The sequence below is a fragment of the Oryza brachyantha genome, chromosome 2 (genome assembly GCF_000231095.2).
Source record: "Oryza brachyantha chromosome 2, ObraRS2, whole genome shotgun sequence".
NCBI classification, from domain to species: domain Eukaryota; kingdom Viridiplantae; phylum Streptophyta; class Magnoliopsida; order Poales; family Poaceae; genus Oryza; species Oryza brachyantha.
The window spans coordinates 1,523,400-1,550,245 of record NC_023164.2 but is presented as its reverse complement, the minus strand read 5'-3'; the positions used below and the strand labels follow the sequence as shown (position 1 = coordinate 1,550,245).

Sequence of the window (26,846 nt, the reverse complement as noted above, 5' to 3'; positions counted from 1 at the left end):
GCTATCAGCAAGTCAGTAGTACGGCTCATGTTCATCCTCCGGAATCGTTTAGCTCATGAAAATTTTTGGGTTGAGTATCATATCAAATGATATCGGAAGACTATTTCTATGGTTAATTGAAAAAAACTAATTACATAAGGTGTTAGGAAATCACGAGACAAATTTTTAAAGCATAATTAATCCATCATTAGCACAGGTGAATTACTATAGCAGTTATGGCTAATCATAGGCTAATTAGACTCAAAAGGTTCTTCTCACAAATTTCTTTAAAACTGTGCAATTAGTTATTTTTTAATTATATTTAATGTTCTATATATGTGTCAACGATTCGATGTGATGAGTGAATGCGAAAATTTTTGGAAACTAAATGGGCCCTTAGCCACACTCAATTACTATGTTGCAAATTGTGCATATATAAACTGCATTGAAGGCTGGACTAGTGAGACCAGCTATTTAAGTCCTTGCAAATCTCTCTGTATTTTGTAAGGTGTCTCCAACTCGAATGAAAAGTACATCACAGTACATGCACATGTATATAGATCTCTTTGAAAGGAAAAAAAAACAGCAACTACTTGGCAGTACAATATAATTATTTAGCAGAATTATAGCTTTTGTAGTACTACCTCGTACACATTTACAGTGTAAGCTAGCTAGCTTTATTTCATTGATCAGCTTTGTACCTAGCTGTTGCATGTGTGCTCTAGTTGCATACATGACCATTGAGTGCAAGAGACTCCATCGATGAAAGCAGAGGATTTTGGTAGTCTACTTCCTTACTAATTAATCATCCATATTCCATTCTCTTCTCTAGTTATATTTGCTGTAAAACAAAAGTTATTTCTGGATACAATTTTTATGTGTTTTTAGTGATCTGAAAGCAAATATCGTATAAATATTTTGAATGTGACAAATTATCAAACATATGCATGAAAGTATACTACAGTACAGTAGTACTAGAGTTGATCTCTGGAGTCTGGATGATGAAGGGATTAGTATCAGAAAGAAGAAAAAAAATCGAAAGCTACTGGAGTTAGAAACCAAAAGGACAAATACAATAATCCACCAGCTTCCAAGAGGTTTAGGTTAAATTACTGACACATTTGTCTGCATCAACATGCTGTGGCCTTGCATGTATTCTCATTGCTTTCGAAAAGTTTTGAAGCTGCCTTAAAATCCTTGCATGTATTATAAACCTGGCCAGCCAGCACGTTAGGTTATCTGGATCCGATCCTTTACCTAATCATGCAACTCTTAATTACCCTCTTACCTTGCATAATTAACTGCAAATACTTCATGGGCGACGACTCTAACCAGTAATTAATCATCATAAGAAACCAAATTGGCCCAGTTAATGCAAAGAATGGTCCGTGATCTGATGCCCAGTTAGTATACTAATTATAGTTTAGTCAAGCCTATCTAATTAAATTATAGAGTAAATAGAGGCACTATCTGGTTCACGATGAGAAAATTTTTCGGTGTCACGTCAGACGTTTGACTGGATGTTGAAACAGATTTTCCGACACGAATAAAAAAATTTCCACGAATCTTTCGTTGAGCCTAATTAATTCGCCATTAGCATATGTAGGTTACTGTGCAATTAATTTTTTATCTATGTTTAATGCATATCCAAAGATTTAATGTGATGTTTTGGGGGGAAAAATTGGAAGTAGACGGGCCTGAGCTGGACAATAGCCTTGTCTCCGCTGCATTGCTTTCCAGTTTCCATTTTTTGCAGCTTTGGTGGGCAGCATAATCAATTTTGGGCTCAGGGCAGGTTTTGTCGCTGGAATCTCAGAGCGTCCTCTTGCTTCCTCTGCATGAGGAGCTGCTCTCCCTCTGGTACTAGACTGGAGAGCTCCATAATGCATAATGAAAATTTATTACGAACATTAATTAGTAAAAACTAGTTTAATTTCCATGAGAATTTCATGTGCATCGCTGGCACGGTTTCACGCAGAACCAAATACACTCGCGGTTTCAGTTCAAATTTGCCATTAGAAAAAAAAGAGTTTAAAAATGGGTGACACGGCCTTGTGAAATCCCCGGTGATTTGCGCCGCACGCACAAAAAAACCCATTTGAATTCGATTATTCAAAAACACCGACGCGTCGTACTCGTGCCGTGTCACGCCAGGGGCATGGGGATGCGTAAACCAAAGGCACCCAGCCAGCAGTACGCCAACGCAGCAAGGAGCACGTACCTCCACGTGGCAATCCACCCATTCATCCCAGGGTTCGCTTTCTGATTGTTAAATTTAAACTAAAAATTACTGTTTGTACCTAAACCATTCGAAATCTACTTACGTCCAGTGTCGAAGCCTCTAGCGGTATGACTGTTTTGTCAATTTTATTGTTTCAATTAAAAATATTCAAAATTTTACTCGAAATCTACTTCCGTCCCATGTTAAAACCGCAAAATTTTGCTGTTTCGGTTCGTTTTTATAGCCTAATTATTTTCAGTGAAATTAAGATAAGCGGAATGAATTATTAACAATTAAATAATAATATATAAAAAGATTTAAAAATAAACTTTAATAAAATATATAATTTTAATTTTAATTCATATAAACATAAACATAAGCGAAATGATTAATTTTTGAAGCCTCATTGTTTCGTTGAAATGAAATATAAGCGGAATGATTCATTAACGATTAAATTATAATACATAGATAAAAGTTTTAAAAATAAATTACAATAAAATCTAAATTTTAATGTATATAAACATAAATAAAAATATACACACCCATCTTCTCGCTTATGCTTATGTTTATAAGCTAAAATTTGATTTTTCTTTTTAACTCTTAAATGTAGAGTTGGTTTTGAGGTTTTTTTCACAGAAACCTATTTTCTAACCTTGATTTTTGGATCACTTAAAATACATATCTAAAATTTTTATTTATTTATTCAATTACTTTTCTTGTAAATAGATGAGATCAAAAGCATAAACCTTGATCCATCCACGTCCGGGACACCAAACTCCCACGTTAAAACGGCGCGTCGTCTCGTCGTCCCGCGCGCTCCCCATGTGACCCCGCTCCACTCCCCATGTGACCCCGCTCTGAATGCCACTCGCATCACCACCACCTCACCTCTGCCACTGTCACTGCGCTCACCTCTACCTCTCCTCTCTCCGTGATCTCTCGCCGCCACCTGCTGCATGCCGGCGCGTTCGAGGATGATCTCTCGCGGCACCGCCGCCGCCGCCGGGTGGTGGGCGGTGGCTGTGGTGGTGCTCGGGGCGGCGGTGGCACAGCAGGAGGGGAACGTGGCGGAGCAGTACGCGGCGTCGTTCGCGGCGCGGTACGACGCGCCGCCGTCGTGGGCGTTCCCGAACCCGCGCCTCCGCGCCGCGTACGCCGCGCTGCAGGCGTGGAAGCAGACGGCCATCTTCTCCGACCCGGCGAACTTTACGGCGAACTGGGTCGGGCCGAACGTGTGCGGGTACACCGGCGTGTTCTGCGCGCCGGCGCCCGGGTACGGCGGAGGGCTCGTCGTCGCCGGCATTGACCTCAACCACGCCGACATCGCCGGGTACCTGCCGGCGTCGCTCCCGCTGGGGCTCCCCGACCTGGCGCTCATCCACCTCAACTCCAACCGCTTCTGCGGCGTCGTGCCGGACACGTTCCGCCACCTCCGGCTGCTCCACGAGCTCGACCTCAGCAACAACCGCTTCGTCGGCGCCTTCCCGGAGGTGGTGCTCGCGCTCCCGTCGCTCCGGTACCTCGACCTCAGGTTCAACGACTTCGAGGGCTCCATCCCGCCGGCGCTGTTCGACCGCCCGCTCGACGCCATCTTCCTCAACTCCAACCGCCTCCGCAACCCCATCCCGGCCAACCTCGGCAACTCGCCGGCGTCGGTCGTCGTGCTCGCGCACAACAAGCTCGGCGGCTGCATCCCGCCGTCCATTGGGAAGATGGCGGAGACGCTCAACGAGATCGTGCTCATCGACGACGAGCTGACCGGCTGCGTCCCGCTTCAGGTCGGGCTGCTCAAGAAGGTGACGGTGTTCGACGTCAGCGACAACCACCTGCAAGGCCCGCTCCCGCCGAGCATCGCCGGGATGGCGGCCGTCGAGCAGCTCGACGTCGCCAGGAACCTCTTCGAGGGGGCCGTGCCGGCCGGCGTCTGCGGCCTGGCCAGCCTCAAGAACTTCACCTACACGGACAACTTCATCACCTCGCGCCCCGCCTGCGCCGTGGCCACCGCCGACGGCGCGTGGAACTGCATTGCCGGCGCGCCGGGCCAGCGGCCACCGTCGCAGTGCGCCGCCGCTGCGGCCCACCCGTTCGACTGCAGCAAGGCGCAATGCCAGGCCGCGTCCTACACACCGACGCCCGGTGGCGGCCCCGGTCGGCGTGGTGGTGGTCAAGCGCCGCCGACGCCGGCGAGCTTGCCTCCAAGACGCAGAGGTCCAAATCCACAGCCGCCGTCGTCGAGCACTCCTACCCCGTCGTACCCTTCGCCGTCGCAGGGCCCCACCACGCCGTCGTACCCGGCGCCACCCAAGGGCTCGAACACTCCGGGATCCTACCCGTCACCACCGTCGAGCGCCACCACTCCGTCGTCCCACTCGCCGCCGGGGGGCTCGACCACACCATCCTACCCGTCCCCGCCCAATGGCCACCCTCGCACGCCGTCGTACCCCTCACCGCCGGGATCCACCACTCCGTCCTACCCGTCGCCGCCGTCGAGTTCCACAACCCCGTCTTACCACACGCCGCCTCAGGGCCACCACACCCCGTCGTACCCATCGCCGCCGTCAAGCTCCACCACTCCACCACACCACTCACCGCCGCAGAGCACGCCTACCCCGTCCTACCCGTCGCCGCCGGCGGGCTCCACGCCGCCAGTAGCATACACGCCTCCTCCGCCAACCTCGGCAGACAGACCAGACGTGCGGTTCGCGCCGCCGCCGGGCTCGTACGGCCCCAACCCCTCAACCCCTCCGTCGCATTCCTCCGGCCACCAGCCGCCGTCGGGCCAGCCCGGCGCGTCGCCGCCGTCAGAGCACCCAGGCTACGTGTCGCCGCCGCACGCGCCAGTTGCGGGAAGCCCCACCACGCCGCCGTCCCACCCACACCCCTCCACCCCACCATCGCCGTCAGGGCCGAGCTTCCACCCACCGACGACAACACCGCCGCACAACTGCTCGCCGCCGTCTCACGGTGGCAGCACCCCGGGAGGAGATGGCCACCCGCCGTCGACGCCGCCCGGCGGGAAGCTCCCCTTCCCCCCGGTCTACGGCGTGTCGTACGCGTCGCCGCCGCCGCCGGTGCAGCCGTACAACTAGCCCCGCCCATGGCCGCCGGATCGAGCTGCGCGCCGGCGTCCACCACCGCCAGTATAATACCTCGATCTCCATGAAGTAGCTTTTTTTTTCCTCTTCTTAATTACTATTTTTTTTCACTTCCTTCTTCCTCGCGAGTATTGGATCAAGAAAATTGGATTAAAGAGCTCCCCTATGTATTCTTTCTTCCTTCCTTCACTCTCAAATCTCAATGAATCACCGGATTTGTTAATTAATTAAATTTCGATGTGTAATTTCGATCTTAATTACATGACATGACATGACATCCAAAGATCTACTACTACTACAACCAATCTGTCCTACCTATGTTTAGACGAAATGCAAGATGCAGTAAAAGGGTGAGGTGATTGTCAAATCAGATCGAAACGGATTTTGTCTCGAGCTAGAAGAAGAAGAGGAGAGATGGAGATTGCAGTGAGAGGATGAGATGGGGTTGATGAGATCGGCGCCCGTGAGTGAAACCGCGGGAGGGAGGGAGAGAGAGATGTGGGCGCCCGTCTCGTACTTGGTGTGGTGTTGGGCATGGGCTGTCGCCATCACCGTCGTGCAGGGCTCCCGTGCCAAAAGATTAAGGCCTCGTTTAGGTCTAAAAAATTTCTCCAAAAACATCCTATCAAATCTTTAAATATTTAAATAAAACATTAAATATAGAAGAAATAAAAAATTAATTATGAGAGAAATTTAAGATGAATCTTTTGAGCCTAATTTCTGTGGTTAGCCATAAGTGCTACATTAACTAACATGTACTAATGACGACTTAAGTAGGCTTAAAAAACTCATCTCGTGGTTTTCAGCTGAGCCGTAAAATTCGTTTTTTTCATTCATGTCCAAAAACTCTTTCAAACGTTCGGTGAAATGTTCGACGTGACCCTTATTCCAAAATTTTTTATTTATCTACTCCCTCTGTCCCAAAATAAACCAATTTATCAATTTTTTCTTCGTCTTATTTAATTTTTTTTGCGATTGATATTTTTGTTTTATTAGATGATAAATCATGAATAGTACTTTACATGTGACTAATTTTTTTTCTAATTTTCTAAAAATTTTCAAATAAGACGAATGGTCAAATGTTAGACATGAAACCGGAGAATTCGTTTTTTCAAGTAAAACATAGCCTAAGCACCTGGATTAGTAGGAGCTGTCGCTGTCCGTGTACATTGCATTTTGGGTGAGGCCCACGGATCAGTGAGAGGGGGGAGTTGGGGTTGGGGTCGGTAGTGGTGGGGCCGTGGGGGTGGCGCGCCGCGGCATCGTGGCCGTTTGTGAGGACAAGAGGGTGGACGGCCAGGATGATTTGACCCACACGTGGTTCGTGCTGATGGCGGTGGATGCCCGATCGAATGGGGACACCGGTCTGGTCTCGCCCGTGGCTCCGTCGGTCGGTCGGTCCCACGTGCGGTCACGTTGCCACCGCGTCTGCAGGCTCATGTGCTGCTGCTAGCGACGCCGATGGATGTATTTTGTGGTTGGGTTCGGCCACGTCCCTGCCGGGCTGCCTGCCCAGCCTCCTCTGGCTAGACGGTGTTCTTTTACATGATTATTATATCTATTCTATCTGTTTTTAGTTTATAAATATTTCCAAAAAAACTTTATATAAAAATTATCATCTTACCTTCTAAAATAAGTTTTTAATTTTTATAGCTAATTGTGTAATGTTTACATCATTAAATAACTATTCACATAAATTATATAATCTTCCATATTCAGCTCCGAAAATAACACAACCTAATACTATTTATGACTTCTCTGTGCCTAAGCCAAAATGAGACCAGATTTATGCTTTTCCTTTTGACTTAAATTAACACTTCAAGAATATTTCTAACCATAAATAATCATAAATAGTACATAAGTTTGGTAATATAAGACTTTTAGCGTTGTTTACGTTTATATGAATGCTAATAGATTTATATATAACAAACAATCAATATACACTAATTAATACATAAATCTAGACATAACTAAAACATCTTATAATATTAAACAGAGGGAGTATAAGACTTTTTATAAAGTCAATTTAGATCTACTAGTATCGGCTCAGTTCATTTGGAGGGGGTTCATACTCTTATTTTCTATCTACACCTTCTCATTTTTCATGTCATATTTATGCTTATACGAAGGATTCAGCAAAATGATAGAAGAACTGTGAATTTACCACCAGTGTTATAGGAGGTAGACTATATATTAATGATATAAGTATAGGTTTGTATATAAATAAGATTTATAGTTAGCTGCTCTAACTAAGTAGAATAGAACGTGTTTGTTAATGTAGTGCATAGGATCACGAGACGGCTGTTTCGAAGGCGTTTGCTTTCTTTTGGCACCAGTTCGAGAGAGTAGAGAGATCTTGGAACCTCTGCTGGGCAAGCCATTTTTTACCCTTACCCTTGCTGATGGCGTACGGCGCGCGCTGCTAGCGCTGGAGGGTACTCGATCCGACCCCCCAGCGCTGTTGCTGGGGACCGGTGAACGAAGACGGAGGAACCATTCTTCATTCTCACAGTTACCCTTGTGCTGCTGCTGCGGCCGGCCTAATCTTGTGGATGATTGCACATCTAACAGGGCGACGTGCATCCGGCTGTCTGCAGATAAGGCCCTGTTTATTTCCCAAAAAAATTTACTCAAAACATCACATCAAATATTTGTATATCTAAATAGATGAGACGAAAAACTAATTATCTAGTTATGGAAGAAATCGTGAGACGAATCTTTTGAGTCTAATTAATGTATGATTAGCCATAAGTGCTATAGTAACTCACATGTACTAATGACGGATTAATTAGACTCAAAAGATTCGTTTGGCGGTTTCTAGGCGAGCCGTAAAATTCGTTTTTTCGTTCATGTGACCATGTCCAAAAGCCCCTTCCGATATTCGGTCATGTCTGATGTGACACCTAAAATTTTCATTTCTCCAACTAAACACGCCCTGATAAGTAATAATGTGACACTAGTAGTAGAATTGGTCTATAGTTTTGTTAGCAGGAATGGGTGGCACCGGTTTGATTGGAAGACAAGAGTATCGGTGATGGTGTCGGTGGTGGTGGCGCAGACGCGGCCACTGGGAGTAGCTGGCCTGGCTGGCCGCGCCGCCCCGCCCCGCCCCGTGTGCGTGACACCGCTGCCACTCTGAGACATCAAATTCGCAGTAAAAAGAATGATGATTATCTGTAATTAGTAATGGAGTACTAGTTCCATTCCAAAATACAAAATATCTGTTATTCTACAAATGCTTGTCATTCTCGTTGTTTTCTACTCTCTCCAGTTCCATAACTCTTACCTTTTCTAAATAAAACTTTAACTATCAATAACTCTAGAATGTGTAATTTCAAATTACTAAGAACATGTATTGATGAGTCATAAAATTATTTTCATAAAAATAAACAATATTTATTTATTGTATAGATTTTAATAGAAAAATCAAGGTCAAACTAGAGGGAATATAGATTAAAGTTTCAAAAGAAATGCTCGTACTGTTCATGAGTAAATAATGTGAGGTCAGATGATAGCTGAGGATAAAATAGGAAAAAATTAAATTGAAGTGGCCGATTGGTAGTACTCTAAGCGACAATTTTTTGATAAAATTTTAATCATAAAGAGACAGGTATTTTGGGACGGATGAGCAACTAATTAACTAACCTAGTGGTAATTCGCAGTAAATGACGACTCCTCCAATGACGTCACCCATACGTCATGCTGATCGTTGGAGAATTGGGGGAGGTAGCTGACCTGGTAGAGCGCGGCCAGCAAGCCAGGCCCACGCATCAGCGCAACGCAAGCAGGCTCGTGGGCTCGTGGGCTCGTGGCCTCACCTGTCGGTGACCCATGTGATTGTGAACCCCTCTACGGACTACGAAGAGGAGTCTAGGAACTTGAGATCATCCTAGTCATCCATTATTTGGAGAGATTGCTTGACCAAACGATATGTTTATAAATAAAAAATAGTTTATAAATAAAAATTTTACATACATATTCTTATCGATTTAAGAGTTAATATTGGAAAATAAAATTCGGTGAAAAAACTTCAAAATCGACTCTAAATTTAAGATTGAAAAAATCCAGATTTTGGTTTATAAGTATGAGCACAAGCGAAAAGATGAGTCTGATTGTCGACGTATTGCAATTTGGGAACACGCGATGCAAAGGGCAAAAGAGCGAGAGAGCAAATGGGCACGAACAGTCGAATACCATGAGAGTGCATCAGTTGGATGGGCGCGTGCCGCAGAGGATGTCGGCGCCGGCTCGCCGGAGGCACAGCAGCGATTCCATCATCACCTTTTCCTCCTCCTCCATCTTCAGCACGCCGCCGGCTTTGATCATCGAGTACTCGCCCGAAACCTGCCATGGTGACACAACATGTCACTGCGAATACGAGCATACGCATGAAACGAAACAGAGACACAGCTTGGTGGCAGAACACATATACTATGACTTGTTAGCTGCAGATAGTAGAGTAGAGTAGAAACGAGATGGCTAAATTATCAGGTATCAGATCTGGATGCTAATTCAGGTTTCATGGACTGCTGATACACAGTGCCGTTCTTAGCTGGAAGGGGATAGTTTCATAGCCTCAAACCGTCAAAGTATTTTAAGGGCAAAGAACATTCGGCAGCTTTGGGGAAAATTCAATTTTAGATATGGACAGGGCTCAAGGTCAGTAATTCTAGAGAAAATGGAAATTGTATTGAATATGGATCTCTTGTTAATTCTGAAGAGGAACCTACTAATACCGTTTTCGCAAAACATGAGTAGTCTCTTGTTAATTCAGAAGATCTCTTATACATAGTGAAAGAACGGCAAGGATCATGCATGCAGATTTTGCAGCGAAAACATATGGTCTCATTGATGCCAGAGTTTGTAACTGAACACTAAGAATGTGGTTTTGGATTATCAAGTGTTCTTTTTTTGAGCAATCAGCACAGGACCTTGGTTGCTCCACCTGAACTATATTCCACTCAAAGGCATTAGTATCAGGGAAGTGCCAAAGTCATAGCCACAGAGAAAGAAAACTCTGTACGTGTGCACATCAATTGGCCAGAAACTAACCTGGTATGCAGCAATTGGCAAAGCTGAGTTATCCCGAAGAAGCCGAATGACATCCAGGTATGGTAAACCAGGTTTCACCTGGAAGATAGACAACTTGGCTCTCAGTACATGATGCAGGAAAACTAAGAACTCAGTAATCTATCACTCTATCCGCATAAAGACAATTACCAAAAGAATGTCTGCTCTTTCGGCCTCATCTACTGCAGTTTCTATGAGGGTTTCTCACTAACCTTTTGGGTTCATCTGATAACTTACGGATTCAGAGAACACAAGATTCAGATGTGAAGTTTAAAATTGTACACTAATTGAAGTAAGAAGCCACAATGCTAGATTCATACGTTTTCTTGTCTCCAAATCGTGGATTTGACTCCAGAGCTTCACATAATGGACCATAAAAGGAACTAGCATACCTGCAAAAAATGTCATATATATGTCATCCAATTCAGCATTATTTATAACTGAAAAAATATGATGAGATGAACAATAAGGTCTGTTTTAACAAAGATTGCATACTTTGCAGTGTAGGACATGATGGAGACGTCATAGAAGCCCTCAGCATCTAGAGCAGCCCGGATTGCTCCAACACGACCATCCATCATGTCACTAAGACTGGCAACATCAGCACTGGCTCAAGTCTATTTGGTAATAGCTACATTTTTATAAGTATGTATTTATGTAAATAATCATCCATGGCTAAAAGAAAGATTCAAGAATGGAGACCTGGTAAACTGCCTGCTTGCAAAGTTGATGGACTGTTTCATCGTTCATGATTTTTTTTTCGCGGGGGCGGCTTGAAGGCCAACCGGGATTTTATTAGGGCTTAGGAAGGGGAGTACAAAAATTTACAGGAACAGAGAAAGACTGTACAAGCACAGCCGCCCAGACTCCGGGGCGAGCTGCGGAACACAGAGAAGGGCTACACGGCTACTGTAGGCGGTCCGACAAAATTGCTTGCCATCTTTCATGATTGCTCCTGCCATATAAGGTGGAACCATGAGCGAAAAACAATGGTTTTATAATTGATGGAGACAAATCAATAAATAATAGGCTCACTGTTCAGCCTCTATCCTAAAAATCAGCATGGCACCTCATAGGTTGACTTATAAATAATTAAATTGTTCCTGAAACAATTTTCATAAATAAATGCATGCTTCTTGGTCCAAAAATATCATATGATCCTCAAACTATGGTTGAAAGCACCAGTCTCCAATATCACTATCCAACATAGTCTAAGTTTAGATATAAACATTCACAGACAGCCCTTAGTTTTCAGGACAAGGAAAAAGGGCCCTCTGCACACTAGTTTCCAGGAGAAAATTTTTCTTCATGTGTCCAAATCAGGTAATATTATTGGTTGAATTTTGGCTTGATCATTACCGATTTACTGAAACCATTAACCTTACATCATCCTAGTTAAAACTTAAAGACACGTGCCACCAAAAGATCTCACAATAACAACACTCAAGCGGCAGATGGAAGTTAAATTCACATAATACATGTCTGAGATAAAAACTGCAAGCTGAACAGTCGTTACCATTTTCCCTCGGAATGCTATCATGACCATCTGAGGAGCAAGGATCCAAAGCAACATCGGTATAAATAACCAAGTCAGCATTAAGCAAACAAATTAGCATCTATTAGCAATAGCGCATGCCATGACACATTTCTAACAAAACATATGACTCACAGATTGTTCGTGGAACCAATACATTATCATTGTAAGCCTCATCTCCTGTTTGTGACTGGAGGAACAATCAAGAAATTAAGTTCTTCCAGCAGAGCCAATACAAGTAAAAGGGAAATAAATTTGTTTGCTGAAACACCTTCAATGCATCAGGAACTTTTGGGAAGAGGACGATGCTGTTAACACCGACATCTCGTGACTTTTACACCTGAAATAAGAGAAGGTAAACTCCAATCGTGCCTGAGGCTGAAGGCAAATCAAAGTAGGAGTAGAAAACATTATATCACATCATTTTCCAATTTAAAAATGCATCATTATCTGTCATGGTAACACTAATACCTAGTTGAACGATAGCAGTTAAGTCCTGGACTCCTGGCCCCAGAAAATCGTCTAACGCTTCACAATTCATGTTCAGTGAATCTTGTAGATTGAGATAAGCTCGTTACCTCATCAAGAAGCCCGTGCCTCCACCCAAGCCTGAAGCATCAAGGCATAGCTCCAGTGGGAGTGTCCTCTTCACCTGCACATTAAAAAAAATCAACCGGAATTGTTCAGTTTTATGTCTGTATTTTGTTCAGATGATGGACAAACCGGATTTCCTTCGATTTATGTTTGTATATACTCCGTAGCTAATAGTTTGTGTATGTTTCAACTATTCATCACCAACACCAACCTTCATGGATGAACAACGGAAGGACGAGATTAGCCGGAGTAATCCTGATCTCCTGGAACACCTCCCGGAGCGCCGGCGATCCACGTCGACCAAGCCCTAAAACACACTCCGATCGAGAGAAGCTAACAACTCAGCAATGTCATTGCTCCCTCAGCGGAAATCAGATAGCAGAAGCGAACTCGCAATTTCTAACGCCGCGGGATGGGGGCCATACCAGAGGCCTGATCTCCGGTGTGCCCTCCGGGCTCCGGCGCACGTGGCCTCGAGAACGGCAGCGGGGCGGGGAACCTGCCGGCGACAGCATCCGCCTCGCACTCCTCGATGGTCCTCCCCGACCTCACCTGCACGGCCACCGCCCCGCCCCGCCCCGTCCCGCTCGGCGCTGGCCCTGACGACAGCAGCACTCTTTCTCGGGACGGGCAGCGAGGTGATCCTCCTCCTCCTCCTCCGGGAGTGCAGCAGCTGGACATTGGCGACGGCGGAGGAGAAGGCGACGGTGGAAACCATGGAAGCGGCAGCTCAGCTCAACCCGCGAGGAAACAGAGGGGAAGCTGGGCGGATGGGTGTGTGATGGATAGCTCATCCACCGGCCATTTTGTTCAACCACGGCTAGAATTTTCATTATTATTATTTGAACATTTTTATTATTTTAATTTTGAACTAAACCGTGCAAAAAATATTATTAAATATGAATATTTCAGCGACGTCAGATAAAACGGTCACACCTTAAGCAGTGACAGTTACAAAATCCTTGCCCCGTCCCTTAATAAACCAAATTTTCGGTTTCCGTACCTAAAGTTTGACCATCCGTTCTATTTAAAAAAATTAAGAAATTAAAAAAAATAGTCGTATGTAAAATACTATTTATGATTTATCATCTAATAAAAACAAAATGTTAATCGCAAAATTTTTTTGAATAAAACAAAAAGTCAAACATAGTAGATAAAAATGAAACATCAGTTTATTTTAAGATGTAGGAAGTATGTTTGTAAGTATTACTAGTTACTCATTTTTCAAAAAACTTGAACTGCTAAGGTGTATTTTTTTAAAAAAAAAACTTCTATATAAAGTTGCTTTAAAAAATCATATCAAGTCATTTTAATTTTTTTTTAGCTAATAATTAATTAATTATATAATAATATATTGTTATGTTTTTCACCATGGCCTATGTCATGAAATAAGCTTTGGGAGTGTTTGTTTTTGAAAATAACAATAACATTGAATTTACACGAACAGCTTCTCAACAGACTAATGCTGATTCTGATAACCATCTTGCAATCGTGCCTGCAAACCTGCATAAACAGATGTGCAGTGGCTAAAAATTTACAGTACAGCAGATACGCAATTTCTGAACATCAGAAATTTCCCAGAGGTTGGCAGGGGCATCTTGTGTGGAAAATCTCAATGTTTTGCATGGCATTGCAGAAAAAAGCATTAGAATCAATCGAGCAGAGCTAATCAAGAGCTCTGGAAGATGGTGTTGGTACAATCGTTCATGTTCGTGTTAGGGATTACTGATTACATACATAACAACAATAGCAATCCTCTCCAAAAACTATTGCGTGTCACTGAGTCTGACTCCTGAGAAGAAATAGACAGACAGACAGCCCGCAAGACAGGTGTTGTATTATGTTGGCTGCCAAGCCGTCCGTGGATGACAGTTCAGGCGATTTTAATCTGCACAGCTGGTAAATCTCATCTTTGCAGGTGGCGCTAGGAAAAATCTGAGCCTTTGGATGCCCACCATTTGTTACTGCGAGAGCTACGCACGCGTTGAAACCATCTCTCCCAAGAAGCGTTCTCCGGACCACTGGTGCTGTAAAGATGACAAAGATCGTGGTTACACAAATTCTTATGAAGTATGATGTTCAGATTTTGCAGGATGAGTAGCTAAACATACGGCACTTACACAGGAAGAAGAGGGTCGGGTTTTCCTTCTGTACTTGTGATCACTCTGACATGATCAAGAGGACAAAAGGATCACAAAACATAGAAACACTAGGTACACGGGAAAACAAATGCTAGACTCAACAATTTACTTACTCTTGGCATGCAGCGGATGCAGATTCCATGGTTTCAAGCTCGTTCAGTTCATCCTGTGTCAGATGCACTCACATTACAAGAAATACCTAAAGCGTAGTTTATAATAAATTGAAGTCATGACAGAATTCCTTCTCTGGATGAGTTATTAGGATTTCTAGCCTAGTATTTCTAATAAACACAGTTAAGCCAAAACAAAGAACAGACAAATTCCAACTTTCTCGCTGTATATTTTTCAACCGATACAGATGCTTTTGCAAAACGAAAATATGAATAACATCCAAATAATTGTGAACACAAACAATTTTGCATAATCTGGTGGATAATTGCACATATTCACTCCAATTACTAAATCCATAACTTCTCTGAGAATTTTGGTATCCTGGCCTAGCAAACTCGGAGATTATTGAAGAATCTAGTACTGCACAATAATCTAGCCAATGTGTCTATAGTGTAGAATATTAAAGGAAACTGAAATTTCTATTCGCTGGTGTATTCACTATCTGGGCATTGTATGTTTTCATCTAATTATGTAAAAATATAGAAAAAGGTAGAAAATTAAACACCACAGAGTAGAATACTATTGTGTATTATCCCCGCAACATCCAAATGATGCCAATAAAATTTGACAACAAATTTGGCACCACACTAAATAGGGGGATATTGGTGCTGTTGTTTTGTTGAAGAGAAATCTTCAGGGACAAGCTAACTGAAAAAACAAGGTTTCCCCTAGGAGATAAGCTAGAAGATGAAATAACAAAGTGGTAAATCATAACAAACACTCGCAACAGACTAAATCCATAGAATTCACCCATTTAATCCTAAGCTCTAAGCCTCAGTAGACAGTTACCATAAGTGTTTTGCTAATGAGCTCTAGAAAGCTACCATACAGCAGTAAAACTCTGTGTTTCTGAGGGTTACAGACCATAACTGTGCAAGTGAAGACAAGGTAAGTATCTTACACCCATCTTTTCGCTTTTGGTTATGTTTATAAGCTAAAATTTAAATTTTCAACCTTAAATTTGGAATTGATTTTGGGGTTCTTTTTTATTGTAATTTATTTTTTAGGCTTAGCTTTTAGATCGCTAAGAACACGTATAGACACGTTTTATTCATAAATTATTTTTCGTTTGCAAATATGTCGTTTGTTTTTTCCAAACAATCACCTCCTTAATTTGTCCACTGTGCTACTTTCGAATTCACTCCTATATCATTGAGGGGCGGAACACTGTGTGCAGCATCTGCTACACCTCAGACAGTTATGCAGAATCCTATATTCAACACAGCTCAGACTGTCCAATAGGACACATCATGGATTCATGGCGCACGTACATCTATATATGCATCGAGTTACATACTAAAACCTGCATTTATGTACATGATTTAATATGGGCAACGGTGACATGTTTCATGGACGATACGTAAAAAGAAATCAGGATAGTGCCATGGTTTCAATAGTCTGTGATTTGGTTCAGTGCTCATCATTTTTCAATCAAGAGCAGAAGCTATCTATAAAGTAAGAATTCTTTGTTTCCCTTTCGTTGGGTTTACATGTACGATTTGATACAGCGGTAACAGAGGAAGGCATCGACAAAGTAAAAAAAAAAAAACCTCTTCTGCTTCCGGATTCCACAAGATCTAGATCGCGCCACAGTTCGAACGGCTCAACTCGTCGCATCAACAGCACGAGGAGAAATCACAGGTAGTAGTTGATCGCAGTAAGCACGCGGTACTAAAATTCATGGAGGAAGAGTGAGGAGGGGGAGGGGGCGACCGAGCGGCTGACCTGCAGCGACTGGAGCTCCTGGTCGAGGCGGGCGATGGCGGCGGAGAGGCGGTGCTTCCCGACGTACCCCACGCTCCTCATCGCCGCCGCCAGAGCCGGCCTCTGCGGCGGCTGCTGGGGCCCGGAAGACGGCCTCGCCGGCCGCGGCCTCTGCTCCTCCCCCCTCTCCTCCTCCTCTTCCTCCCCCACGTCGCCGTGCGCGTGGTGCCGCTGCTCCTCCCCGTTGGCCTGCCCCCTCATCTCGCCCCCGCCTACACGGATCTAGCTCCACCAGGCTGCCGCTGCGGCTGCGGATGCGTGGGGTCAAGTGGAGGAGGAGGAAGAAGACGAGGTGGGGGTGGAAGTCGCGGGTGGTTGCATCGCGGGGACGGCAGCGGCGAGGCGGGTGGTGAAGGTGAAAATGTGAAGGGGAGAGAGAGAGAGAGAGAGAGAGAGAGAGAGGGAGGGAGAGGGGGAGGGTGGGCGGTAGGTTTGACTGGTCAACGGTGTCGGTCAATGGGGTCAGAGAGGGGCGCAGGCAAGGGAACCTGTGGCAGGGGAGGGGAGGTGGGGCCCGGTGGCAGGCGGAAAGCTAACCTGGCACTGGCATGCAGACGCATCTCTGCTGCCTCTCGTCTTGTATTTCCTTTTCGTATTGGGTTGATTTTACTCCACGGGCGCCCTTCGTTTTTTTTCTTGTTTATATATTTGTAAGCTAAAATTTAAATTTTTACTTTAAATTTAGAGTTAATTTTGATGTTTTTACTGACATTTATTTTCCATCCTTTTCTTTTATATCGCTAAGAATATGTATATAAAAGTTTTATTTATAAATTATTTTTAGACAATAATCTCATTGGAGTTTTTGATTTAGAGATATGTGGGCTCCCTCCTCACCTCAGGAGGTCCATGTCGACCCTGCCTAGTTCGATAGAGTCTTATTTTTACAATTTTCTATATTCATTCCTTATCTTTGTGATTTTTCATCTATTTGATACTATTTTTTTAAAAAAATCAACAATTGTAATGCATTTGTTATATTAAAAACAGAAACTTTGTTTTTAGCTCATCTCATTTTTCTCACAAAGACTTTATTTTTTGAATAAGTATTGCATTATAGTTTAGTAAAGTGGGGATATGTGCATTGGACTTTAAAAATATGTGATATATGTATTGGTTTGAAAAGGTAAATGTCATTCTAATCTTTATTGCTTTGTATTAATATATGTGTTATAAGCTAAAAATAAAGTATTTTTTGGGTTGAGGAAGTATCAACTCTAAATAAAGGACTCTCTATCTATCCTAAAATAAACTACGAAGAATGAGAGATGTCCTACTATTATTATTCTAAACATACTTTCTGTATAGACTTAGAGTAGGTTTGTTTATTTTGCAATAAGGGAGTAGAGCAATAGTTAAAAAAACGCAAATGATAGTTGGATCCAGATCTTATGCAGTCAACTGACTGCAACTTATGCAGTTGCTGCTGTCACCACAAGATGGAGATCAGGCGGCCTAAACCACCGGTGTGCACTGTTTAAAAGAGTGTAACAAAACAATGTAGCATATTTTTACTGTTGGTAATATTACTGTAGCAGCCATTGTGTACTATTGATCATCAAAATGTAGCTAAATTTGCACGCAGTTCTTGAGGTGCAGTGATCTCAATTCATGATAGGTGATACCAATGTGATGGTGGCAGTATGAGACATGAGTTGGCATGCCTAGCAAAGAGACAGCCATGATTTCGACAGTTTAGGTGTAAATTTGGGGGACCGCCTAGAAAGGCAAAAACAATTTTAAAATTTAAAGTTTGGTTCAAAAATGATTTTGATAGAATTTAACTTGTTCACACGTAACAATATAAAAACAGGCTGAGCAACGAAGTAGACAAACAGACAAAAAAAACCCTAAAACTAATTGTGAAATCAAAATCCCAAAATTCAAAATCAGCTTTGAAATATAATTCCAAGATTTGTCAAGCAGCACCTTGAGTACGACAAAATTGAAGACAAATACACTTCAACCTCATGCTCATTATTACTTCTTCAAAACTTAAAACTACTGCGAAGGGTGGGCCCGGTTCTCTTGCCCACTTCTTCTGAAAATTTTACAGGTTTTACTGACATGGCAAAAGCAGCACGAGCATGGATTTTTTCTGTCAACAACTTCTCACTTTTGTAGTTTTGTGCTGGAGCCGGTCATCATGGCAGCAAGTGAACTACTGAACTCCACATGGTTTCTATGAAAAAAATGAAAATTTTTACAAGACGAATCATATACACATGCACAACAATGTGGCCCAAAATCATATAGTATCTGATGGGCCACTGATCAGGTGTTCTTCTCAAGAACTGAGAGAGCTGGTGCCAGGTAGTTGTTCGCCTTGTCAGGCAAATGAGCCACCTGAAAACAAGTTAGACAGATCGTCAGCAAACACAGATGGATTAGAGAAACAAGTTGAGCGAAATTGAGATAGCAAGATTAATTTACTGGATTTTCAGTTTGGCACTTACAAGTTCGTACAACTCATCCCCTTGCTTTGAGACATGTTCATAGCATACCTACACAAGCAGGTTTCCAGGTTAGTAATTTTACTGATTGTTGCGAAAATGGTCAGTGCAGAAGAGAAGTTTTTTTTTTTCATTTCTTACATCAAAGCTTTTGTTTCTTGCTGTTGAATCGTGCAATGCCTTGACACATATATCTGCTACGTCAGCACAGCTGATACCCTGCATTATATAGCAGTTGAAAGGCCTAACGGTTAGCATGTATACTATTAACATTGAACACAATTATATCAGGCATAAATTGCACTCAGTGAGTATGTTACCTGAGAGATCCTATTCCCTTGATCAAAGATCAGAGCACGCTGACCACCAGGTTCTTCCTGGAATGAATTAAAAAAATACATTAAGGCTTGGAAAACAAGCATAGTTTGTTCTTACACTTCACTCTTAATTCTACGATGTAGCAATCAAGTAATCAAGAAATAAACTTGCATGCTAAAATCTCGGCTGCTTGATAAATATTAAGTTTCATCAGCTTGCCACTAAATTTTCTGTAGCTACAGCCTGTACTGAACTTCAGCAGCAATATCAATATGCAGTGCACAAGAGATACATGACAAACAATGGCTTATAATAGTTCTGCTGATAATACACATTCAAGAGAAAAAACAAGGCATTCATATGTTGTACCTGCAGAGGACCTGGGCGCACAATTGTATATCCAAGGCCGGATCTCCTCAGTGCATCCTCTCCAGCCTATCAAGACACTAAACTGGTTAATATTTGATTCAAGTCTGCATCAAGAACAGTTTACATTTGTTGTGTGGCTAAGAGATGTGGTACCTTCTTTGCTTTGAGGACTTGTTCTCTTCTGCTAGGTTCAATTCCAGAGCCTGTGCATGAAACCAGAATAATGTCTGTTTCTTGGCCAGTCTGCATAAAGCAAACAGAATTTCCAGTAAACATTTATAAGATTGTAGATTATTAAAACGAAGAGCAAGTGAGAGACTCAGGTGAATGACTTACAGGTAAAGCTTTTATAAATTCCATTATCAGCTGGAAGTTTCTAGGGTCACTAGCTCCCTGAGATGAATCACCAGGTCTCTGTAAAAGGATTTTATTGGTAAGCCAACAACTTCCAGAATCATTGGCTAATTCCTACGTACTATTGATAAAGGGAAACAACAAATCAATTTGCACTAACCTGCTTTTTGGGTTCAAACCTAATGGTTAATGTGTGTACAAGAAAAGGGTCAAGTGGAGGGTCCTGTGGGTTCACTGGCCGGAAATCTGAGAATGGCACTCTCACCTACACAGAACAAAAGTATTTTCGGCATTTAGTTAACTGATCACTCTAGTTAGCAGTCAATAAACAGGTAACATAATGAGTTGGGATATATCATTACTTGCCACTTACCCTGCAAAATCCTACTTTAGTGTTCATCCTAGCAAAATATTTCTTGCTCTGTGATGTGTCAGCCAGTGGACCAGTCTCAAGAATAATGACATATGATCTTCCATTTCCACCCACCGATAGAAGAAAGCCGTCATATCTTCAGGTACCAAAAAAGCAGAATAGAGAATAGCTTATGTCATGATTTTTCAACATCAGGCGAATCAACAGGAAAAGAAAAAGAATATTATCACACCTGTCTAGGGTGGAACCTAGCGGAAGTGAAAGCCGTTTCGATACTTCAACATATCCACCTCTTGTGAAAACAAATCCTATAAAAAGAAAATTTAATTTTGATAAGATAATCATAAAGAATGGACAATGCATCGACTGATCTAATCTATCTGAATTCTTTTGCAAAGAAGTCATTTATCTGAAATGTCCAATTCAGAGAGCAGCTGTATTAGCTTAGATATCAGGTGATACCTGAGAAAACAGCCTGTCCATTTTCAGAGATTTCCAATGCCGCATCGGTGCCTTCATCAAACCTAGAAGGATATATATCCTGAAAGTATGATCCCTGCCTCACTTCCCATCCTTGAAGAGATTTGGCAGATTTGAATTTTTCAATCAACAGTTTGCTCTTGCTGCTTTTACCAGCTCTTGACTGAGCCAGCTGATTGTAGTAATCCTGAACAATACAAAATAAATTCACTGTTGAGCAAACATATCAGAATGAAAATGTCAGTGATGGCATGATCCTTCATAGACAAGAATCTCAAGAATTACCTGGAAAGCGTTGGTAACATTCCTCACACCTTGGTTATCAACTCTGTTAAGATCACCGGTGATTGTTGATCGTGCAGTTGCGCAGTAGATTACCTTGTTGCAACCTGACACGGCAGACTGAACTGAAGAAGGATCACCAACATCACCAACCACAATTTCCACAGATCTTGGAAGCATGTCGATCACTTCTTGATCATTCCTTCTGACCAAAGCCTGTTGCAAGCAACGAAAAATATAAAATTGTAGTTACTAAATTTGTGTAGTTTTTTTTTACATAGAACAGAAAAAGATGGAGAGAAATGAGTGACTTTGACGTTGTAGCCGCGGAGCATGAGCTTGCGGACGACGATGCGGCCGATGCGGCTGGTGGCGCCGACGACGAGGACGGTGGTGTCCTGCGCGCCTGGGACGGCGAAATCGCACATCGGGGCGCCGCCGCGGAAGAGGACGGCCTCCTCCTCCAGCTCCGCCACCGCCACCGCGGGCATCTGCCCGAGCCGTGAGAACTTGCGCCACACCTCGTCGAAGACCTGCCGCGACCGGCGGCCCAGCCCCACGGGGTTCACGATCACGTCGTCGAGCGCCACCAGCGCCCCTCCCTTGACCACCTCTGCGCGACGCTCGGCGCCGTCGGGAGCAAGCAGCAGCGGCGCGGCGGAGGAGCCACCGGCGCCCTCGCCTCCCTTCCTACTAGCCCGTCGCGCCCGGGACTTGCCGCCGGGCTTCGCCGTGGTGGTCTCCGTGTCGAGCGCCGAGGCAATCCTCGCCGCCGCCGCCGTCTTGACGCCGGCGGCAACGAAGCAGCAAGGACCATGGTGGCGCCTGCCGAAGCCAGCGGAGGATGACGCGGCGCGGTGGGACGCCATGGCAGCCATCGCCGGACGGGAGCGATCGATTCTTGAAATCGCTAGCTCGCGCGCTCCGCTTTGCTGCTTATATATGATGAAGCGAAGCGGAGGAAGAAGATCTCGCGGCTGCGGCGCGGTCGATGGATGTGGCTGCGGTTTGTCAGAGCATGTGGTGGGGCCCACGCTGCAGTGACTCAAGGGGGGGGGGGAGAGAAGTGTGGCGCGGAGCGGAGGGAGACGTGGCGGCGCGTGGGCTTGGAGATGGGCGGCGCCGGCGACGTGGCTCCGCTCGATTCACTGCTCTCTCGCTCGTCGCCTCGACCATAATTTGCTGACCCGCCTCGATCAATAGTAGTATCCTTTGTCTACTCCAATTTCATTCCATGTCATATATAAGTAATTTTGTAGCTCATATATACAATAAGAGACTCTAATTTTTAGCTTATTCTATTATGACAATAATATTATATTCTTTATATACCCTATCATATCTCTTTCTTTATCTTGTAAGTAGTATTTTTTTTGTTTGTGTGCGTAGCTTGGCTCTAAATTAAGCATCTATCCATTTTCTTTCTCCTTCTTTGTTTTTGCCAACTCAGCAATATTTTTTTAGTCATCTTAGCACTTATATTGTACCTGTCCTAAGAGCAAGTTCATTAGTATAGCCAACTATTAGCTCCAATTAATTTACAGTCAATCTAATAGCCAACTCATACAATAGTAACCTACAAAACATTAATACATGGTCCCATATGTCATACACACATTTTATCTTGAAGCTCGTGTACAACTGGCTATAAATTAGAGCAAGTATAATAGCAGGCTATAAACTGGCTATATGCTTATGTGGAGGAGAGAGTGGATGAGAGAGAGCATAAGCAAGCTTTAAGCTTATAGCCAGCTCGGGCATATGATCTAAGAAACTCTGTTAGAGTGACATGTGGGTCCTGCATTAATGATGAAAAGCTAACTAGTATATGGGTGGACTAAAAAAAACTATAAAAAGTCTTATAGCCAGCTTGTTGGCTATATTATTAGCCTTGCTCTTAGTAGACCACCTCACTTCTCTCTTTTCTTATCTTTTTAAAATATGCTTATAACTGGCTTATAGCCTACTATTGTACCTGCTCTAATTATTTTACGTGGTATTATTATATTATGAAAATTTTAACCGCCGTCTTCTCGTGCGTTGTTTGTGCACGTGCTCTTGACACGTATTTTTTTAAAAAAACTCCATGAGTTATACACAACAAATATAAATCATAAAAATAATATATTAAATATGGTACAAACAATTAGATAAACATCTATTATACAACTTATATATTTGGTAAATAAACAGAAATTGTCTACCATGTAATACATACATGCATAAAACTACTACTTCCTCCTAGTTTCCATTTCATACTAATAGATAATGCCATTATTATTTTTCTAAAAAATATGTTAAGATGCAAAAAATGTAAGTATGTGCATAAAATATGTTAACTTATAAATCTAATCACAGCAAAAAAAATATAATCATATATTTTCTAATAAAATAAACATTTAAACGTGTAACAAAAATCAAATTATCCTATGATTTATAATCGAACTTAAAAAGATAACGTGTTACTAAACATCCACCCCTATAAAGTGTTAAGAACACATTCACGTAAAATTTTCTTCTTACAGTGTTTTACGAGATTCTAATTATTGAAATTTTTAATACAGGCAACTTTTTAAATTTTGAACAATAGCATTTAGATATGCTAAATTTATATAAGATTTAAATAAGATGTGCTTCTATGAAATCATTTAACCATAAAAACTGCGGTGATATGCCATAACTCATAATATCCGTAGTTTTTGTACAACTTTGACTATAAACATGGTTTTTCTAAAACATTGCCTAAGAACTATTGCTACAGAGTTCAGTGAATGGGGGAGCAAAATGGTGGTAGAGCGATTCGTTTTTGGACTAACCTAAGCCTCTACTCTCCAGGTTACCCACCCCAAAAATAATATGACCATTTCATCCTCTTGAGCTAGTTTTTTCAGTGATTCTTGTTGCAACTGCAATTGCGCATGTTATCTGACTTAAAACAGTTGACGGAACGGATGTCCTCACTGCTCCTTCAGAGCTCAGAATTTAGTCATCTATAATCGATCCAGGTTCAGGTCTTCTGAATAACTCTCAGCTTGGCACTTCTGCACCTCTGATTCAGTTCTTCCTCCTCTTCTGAAGGAGATATTGGCCTTTTTGTTAGGACAGTCCCGTTCTTCCCACGCACTCTCTGTTTAAACCATGGTTCATCTTCACTACCAATGTCTGCACTCGCCAAGTCTTCATCATCGTCTGCCTCATCTCCATGAATAAGTTCCAGAAAAGTTTGCTTCACAATTCTGTCCTCCAAACTGTGGAATGAGATTACTGCAAGGCGACCATCTGTTGCTAGGCAGTCAAAGCATGCATGAAGCGCATCTTCTAACGTTCGGAGCTCATCATTAACTGCGATTCTTAGGGCCTGGAATACCCTTGTTGCAGTCTTAATCCAGCCTTGCCTTCCTGTAGTTTATAGGTTTGTCACAAAACATCAGGTCAGCAAAACCAAAATAAAGGAAAAGAAACCCTGCATCTGCATGACGCTTTCCAAATCAAAGCAGTCTCAACATTTAGAAACACCATCATCATACACACCTCCTGAACCGGTACATGTTCTTTGGATAAGTTTGACAAGCTCCCCTGTTGAGTGCAAACCCCCCATAGCCCGGGCTTTAACAATTCGCTTCTGAAGGGAATGCCAATTGCTTTCCTCTCCATAATCACGCAGGATACGCCCAACTTCAAGATCAGGCCAAGAATTCAAGATATCTTCTGCTTTCAGAGTTGCCTGTCTAATCTCATATATAGGTTAGTAGTAGTACAACAATTTCAAAGTGGCCAAGATCAAGATCGTGTGCTCTTTGGTACTCTGTCACTTTCCTAATTGGCTACGGATTACTGCAGATGATAAGTAACACTAAACTCTCTTTATTTTGAAATTTTTGGACATTGCAAATCTAATGGTAGTTAATTCATACAAAAAGAATTTTAAACAGACCATTGGTAAAGACAATTGCATTGCATTTGAAGCAATAATTTACTGAGTTAACATTCTTTGCAAGACGCAATATGTAATATGTCAACACACACATAACCACAGACAAGACATCCAAATAAAATGGACTGGACTGTGATTCAGTGTTTTAGAAATTTCTAGGTAGATTTTGTATAAGTTAGCATTGCAATATGAATGCACTTCAAGCTCCAGAAAAATTAGAATTTTAACAAGACAAATAATGTCCATCCATGTTTGCAGCACTTCAAGCTTGTAGGGCAAGGCTATATAGCAGCTAGCAGAATATTTTGTGGCAGTGCATTTTTGTATGCAAATAGTATGAAAAAGTGGCCAGTAAACTAGAGCTAAGCAACACTGACCTTAGGATCCATGCGCATATCAAGTGGCCCATCCTGAAGCACGCTAAATCCCCTGTCTGATCTGTTCACCTGTGGACAATACAACTGGGCATTCAAATGACTAAATGGGAAACGAAGGAGGCTTACCATCAATTTCACCACGTTTTACTGAACACCTCACCTGCATGGATGACATGCCAAGGTCAATGAGGATTCCGTCAACTCCAGATGTGCCAACAGCAATGTTCTCATCCACACTACCAAGAACATGCTTGATGTACTTGAAATTCTTGGCGTGAGTGTATGCACACAGCGTTCCTTGTAAGGCATCTTCATCGTCTCCTCCATCAGTTTCCCTGCTAGCAAGGAAGGCCTCGATGCGGTTCTGGCCAATCTCCAGCGCGGAGGGGTCGACATCCATGCCAATGTATAGCTCCATCTCCGGGTGCGCCTCCATCATCTATTGCAATTTGCACAAGCCCAAGCGACGCATTCTATCAAACAACTGGTGCGCATGAAAGATAACCGCAGATATAACACTAAATACCCAAGAGAAGACACATTTTCTGTCAAGCGAGCAGCGTAAGGTAATTGGAATACGTCTAGGGAGAATGGGGGGGGGGGGGGGGGGGGCAGTACTGACGGCGAGGGAGTGGCCGGCTGCGCCGAGGGTACAGTCGACGAAGGAGCGGAGCGGGAGGGGGCGGCAGAACGCGGCGAGGACCTCGCCGAGCATGACTGGGACGTGCTGCGCGTGGGAGTGCCTCCGGTAGAGCTCGGCGTCGAAGGCGGCGCCGGAGCGCGTCCGCCGCTTGAGGTGCTCCTCCAGCGCCCGCCTCTGCTGTCGCTTGCTCTTCCCCGCCGCGGCTCTGCACGCGACCGCGTCGTGCTTGCGGCGGCGGGGAACGGCAGTGGAAATGGCAGCGAGGGGGTGCGCAGGCGGGTGGCGGAGGTGGAAGGCGAGGAGGCGCCGCGCCGCCGTCGCCATGGTCGAGGCGAGCCACACGCGACGCGACGGCGAGCAAGGCGCGGCGGATAAAACACCAGGGAGAGCAGCAGGGTGTCTGTCCACCGCCCGATTGAGAAATGGACGGCTAAGGATCATCCCCCACAGAGTTGAGGATTCGGTGGGTTCCAGGCCTAGAGCTCATCAAAATTCAAATATGATAACTTTAAAAAAATAAGAGTATCCCAACAACTTATCTAAATTTACTCATCCATATCTTCATTTGGATGATCATCTAAAACATTTTTATCTCTTATATCCCTTTGTACTCCAGCAGATCATCTATATATATGATATCCTCCATATCTATATCTAAATATAGAGTTTCTCTCCTAATATGGATGACATCCAA

The 26,846-nt window shown here is 43.4% G+C and overlaps 4 protein-coding genes and 1 pseudogene across 4 annotated transcripts; 1 reads left to right on the top strand and 4 right to left on the bottom strand.

The window, feature by feature from the left end:
- The first annotated feature begins 2,961 nt into the window (after positions 1 to 2,961).
- Positions 2,962 to 5,747, top strand: LOC102700867 (leucine-rich repeat extensin-like protein 4). The gene has a single exon (XM_040520240.1). The coding sequence runs from the start codon at positions 3,157 to 3,159 to the stop codon at positions 5,287 to 5,289; it is 2,133 nt and encodes a 710-aa protein (XP_040376174.1). The 5' UTR covers positions 2,962 to 3,156; the 3' UTR covers positions 5,290 to 5,747.
- A 1,709-nt stretch (positions 5,748 to 7,456) lies between these two features.
- On the bottom strand, positions 7,457 to 13,232 carry LOC102700593 (annotated as a pseudogene).
- An 862-nt stretch (positions 13,233 to 14,094) lies between these two features.
- LOC102705877 (guanine nucleotide-binding protein subunit gamma 2-like) lies at positions 14,095 to 16,950 on the bottom strand. Its single transcript, XM_006646803.3, has 4 exons — positions 16,531 to 16,950; positions 14,748 to 14,800; positions 14,614 to 14,658; positions 14,095 to 14,520 (listed from the first exon to the last, which is right to left on the bottom strand). The coding sequence occupies exons 1-4, from the start codon at positions 16,768 to 16,770 to the stop codon at positions 14,418 to 14,420; spliced, it is 441 nt and encodes a 146-aa protein (XP_006646866.2). The 5' UTR covers positions 16,771 to 16,950; the 3' UTR covers positions 14,095 to 14,417.
- Positions 16,951 to 18,415: 1,465 nt separating this feature from the next.
- On the bottom strand, positions 18,416 to 22,076 carry LOC102700307 (protein HIGH CHLOROPHYLL FLUORESCENCE PHENOTYPE 173, chloroplastic-like). The gene is made up of 13 exons (XM_040520336.1): positions 21,510 to 22,076; positions 21,202 to 21,414; positions 20,899 to 21,103; positions 20,669 to 20,744; positions 20,437 to 20,572; positions 20,224 to 20,328; positions 20,046 to 20,123; positions 19,863 to 19,952; positions 19,710 to 19,775; positions 19,343 to 19,399; positions 19,164 to 19,241; positions 19,026 to 19,073; positions 18,416 to 18,915 (listed from the first exon to the last, which is right to left on the bottom strand). The coding sequence occupies exons 1-13, from the start codon at positions 22,074 to 22,076 to the stop codon at positions 18,844 to 18,846; spliced, it is 1,791 nt and encodes a 596-aa protein (XP_040376270.1). The 3' UTR covers positions 18,416 to 18,843.
- A 1,761-nt stretch (positions 22,077 to 23,837) lies between these two features.
- LOC102705595 (ribosomal RNA small subunit methyltransferase H) lies at positions 23,838 to 26,560 on the bottom strand. The gene is made up of 5 exons (XM_040520876.1): positions 26,132 to 26,560; positions 25,670 to 25,948; positions 25,510 to 25,578; positions 24,730 to 24,922; positions 23,838 to 24,597 (listed from the first exon to the last, which is right to left on the bottom strand). The coding sequence occupies exons 1-5, from the start codon at positions 26,474 to 26,476 to the stop codon at positions 24,206 to 24,208; spliced, it is 1,278 nt and encodes a 425-aa protein (XP_040376810.1). The 5' UTR covers positions 26,477 to 26,560; the 3' UTR covers positions 23,838 to 24,205.
- Between the last annotated feature and the right edge of the window lie 286 nt (positions 26,561 to 26,846).

Excerpts from the sequence above, each read along its gene's own strand:
- LOC102700867 (XM_040520240.1), top strand. The coding sequence starts at position 3,157 with ATGCCGGCGCGTTCGAGGATGATCTCTCGCGGCACCGCCGCCGCCGCC.
- LOC102705877 (XM_006646803.3), bottom strand. The coding sequence starts at position 16,770 with ATGAGGGGGCAGGCCAACGGGGAGGAGCAGCGGCACCACGCGCACGGC. Across the intron at positions 14,659-14,747 it reads GCATCCGCTGCATGCCAAGA|AGTGATCACAAGTACAGAAG; the intron begins GTAAGTAAATTG and ends TGATCATGTCAG. Across the intron at positions 14,521-14,613 it reads CCCGACCCTCTTCTTCCTGT|CACCAGTGGTCCGGAGAACG; the intron begins GTAAGTGCCGTA and ends TCATCTTTACAG.
- LOC102700307 (XM_040520336.1), bottom strand. The coding sequence starts at position 22,076 with ATGGCTGCCATGGCGTCCCACCGCGCCGCGTCATCCTCCGCTGGCTTC. Across the intron at positions 20,124-20,223 it reads GGTTTGAACCCAAAAAGCAG|AGACCTGGTGATTCATCTCA; the intron begins GTTAGTGCAAAT and ends ATCCTTTTACAG. Across the intron at positions 19,400-19,709 it reads TGCGCCCAGGTCCTCTGCAG|GAAGAACCTGGTGGTCAGCG; the intron begins GTACAACATATG and ends AATTCATTCCAG.
- LOC102705595 (XM_040520876.1), bottom strand. The coding sequence starts at position 26,476 with ATGGCGACGGCGGCGCGGCGCCTCCTCGCCTTCCACCTCCGCCACCCG. Across the intron at positions 24,923-25,509 it reads ATATGCGCATGGATCCTAAG|GCAACTCTGAAAGCAGAAGA; the intron begins GTCAGTGTTGCT and ends GAGATTAGACAG. Across the intron at positions 24,598-24,729 it reads AACATGTACCGGTTCAGGAG|GAAGGCAAGGCTGGATTAAG; the intron begins GTGTGTATGATG and ends TATAAACTACAG.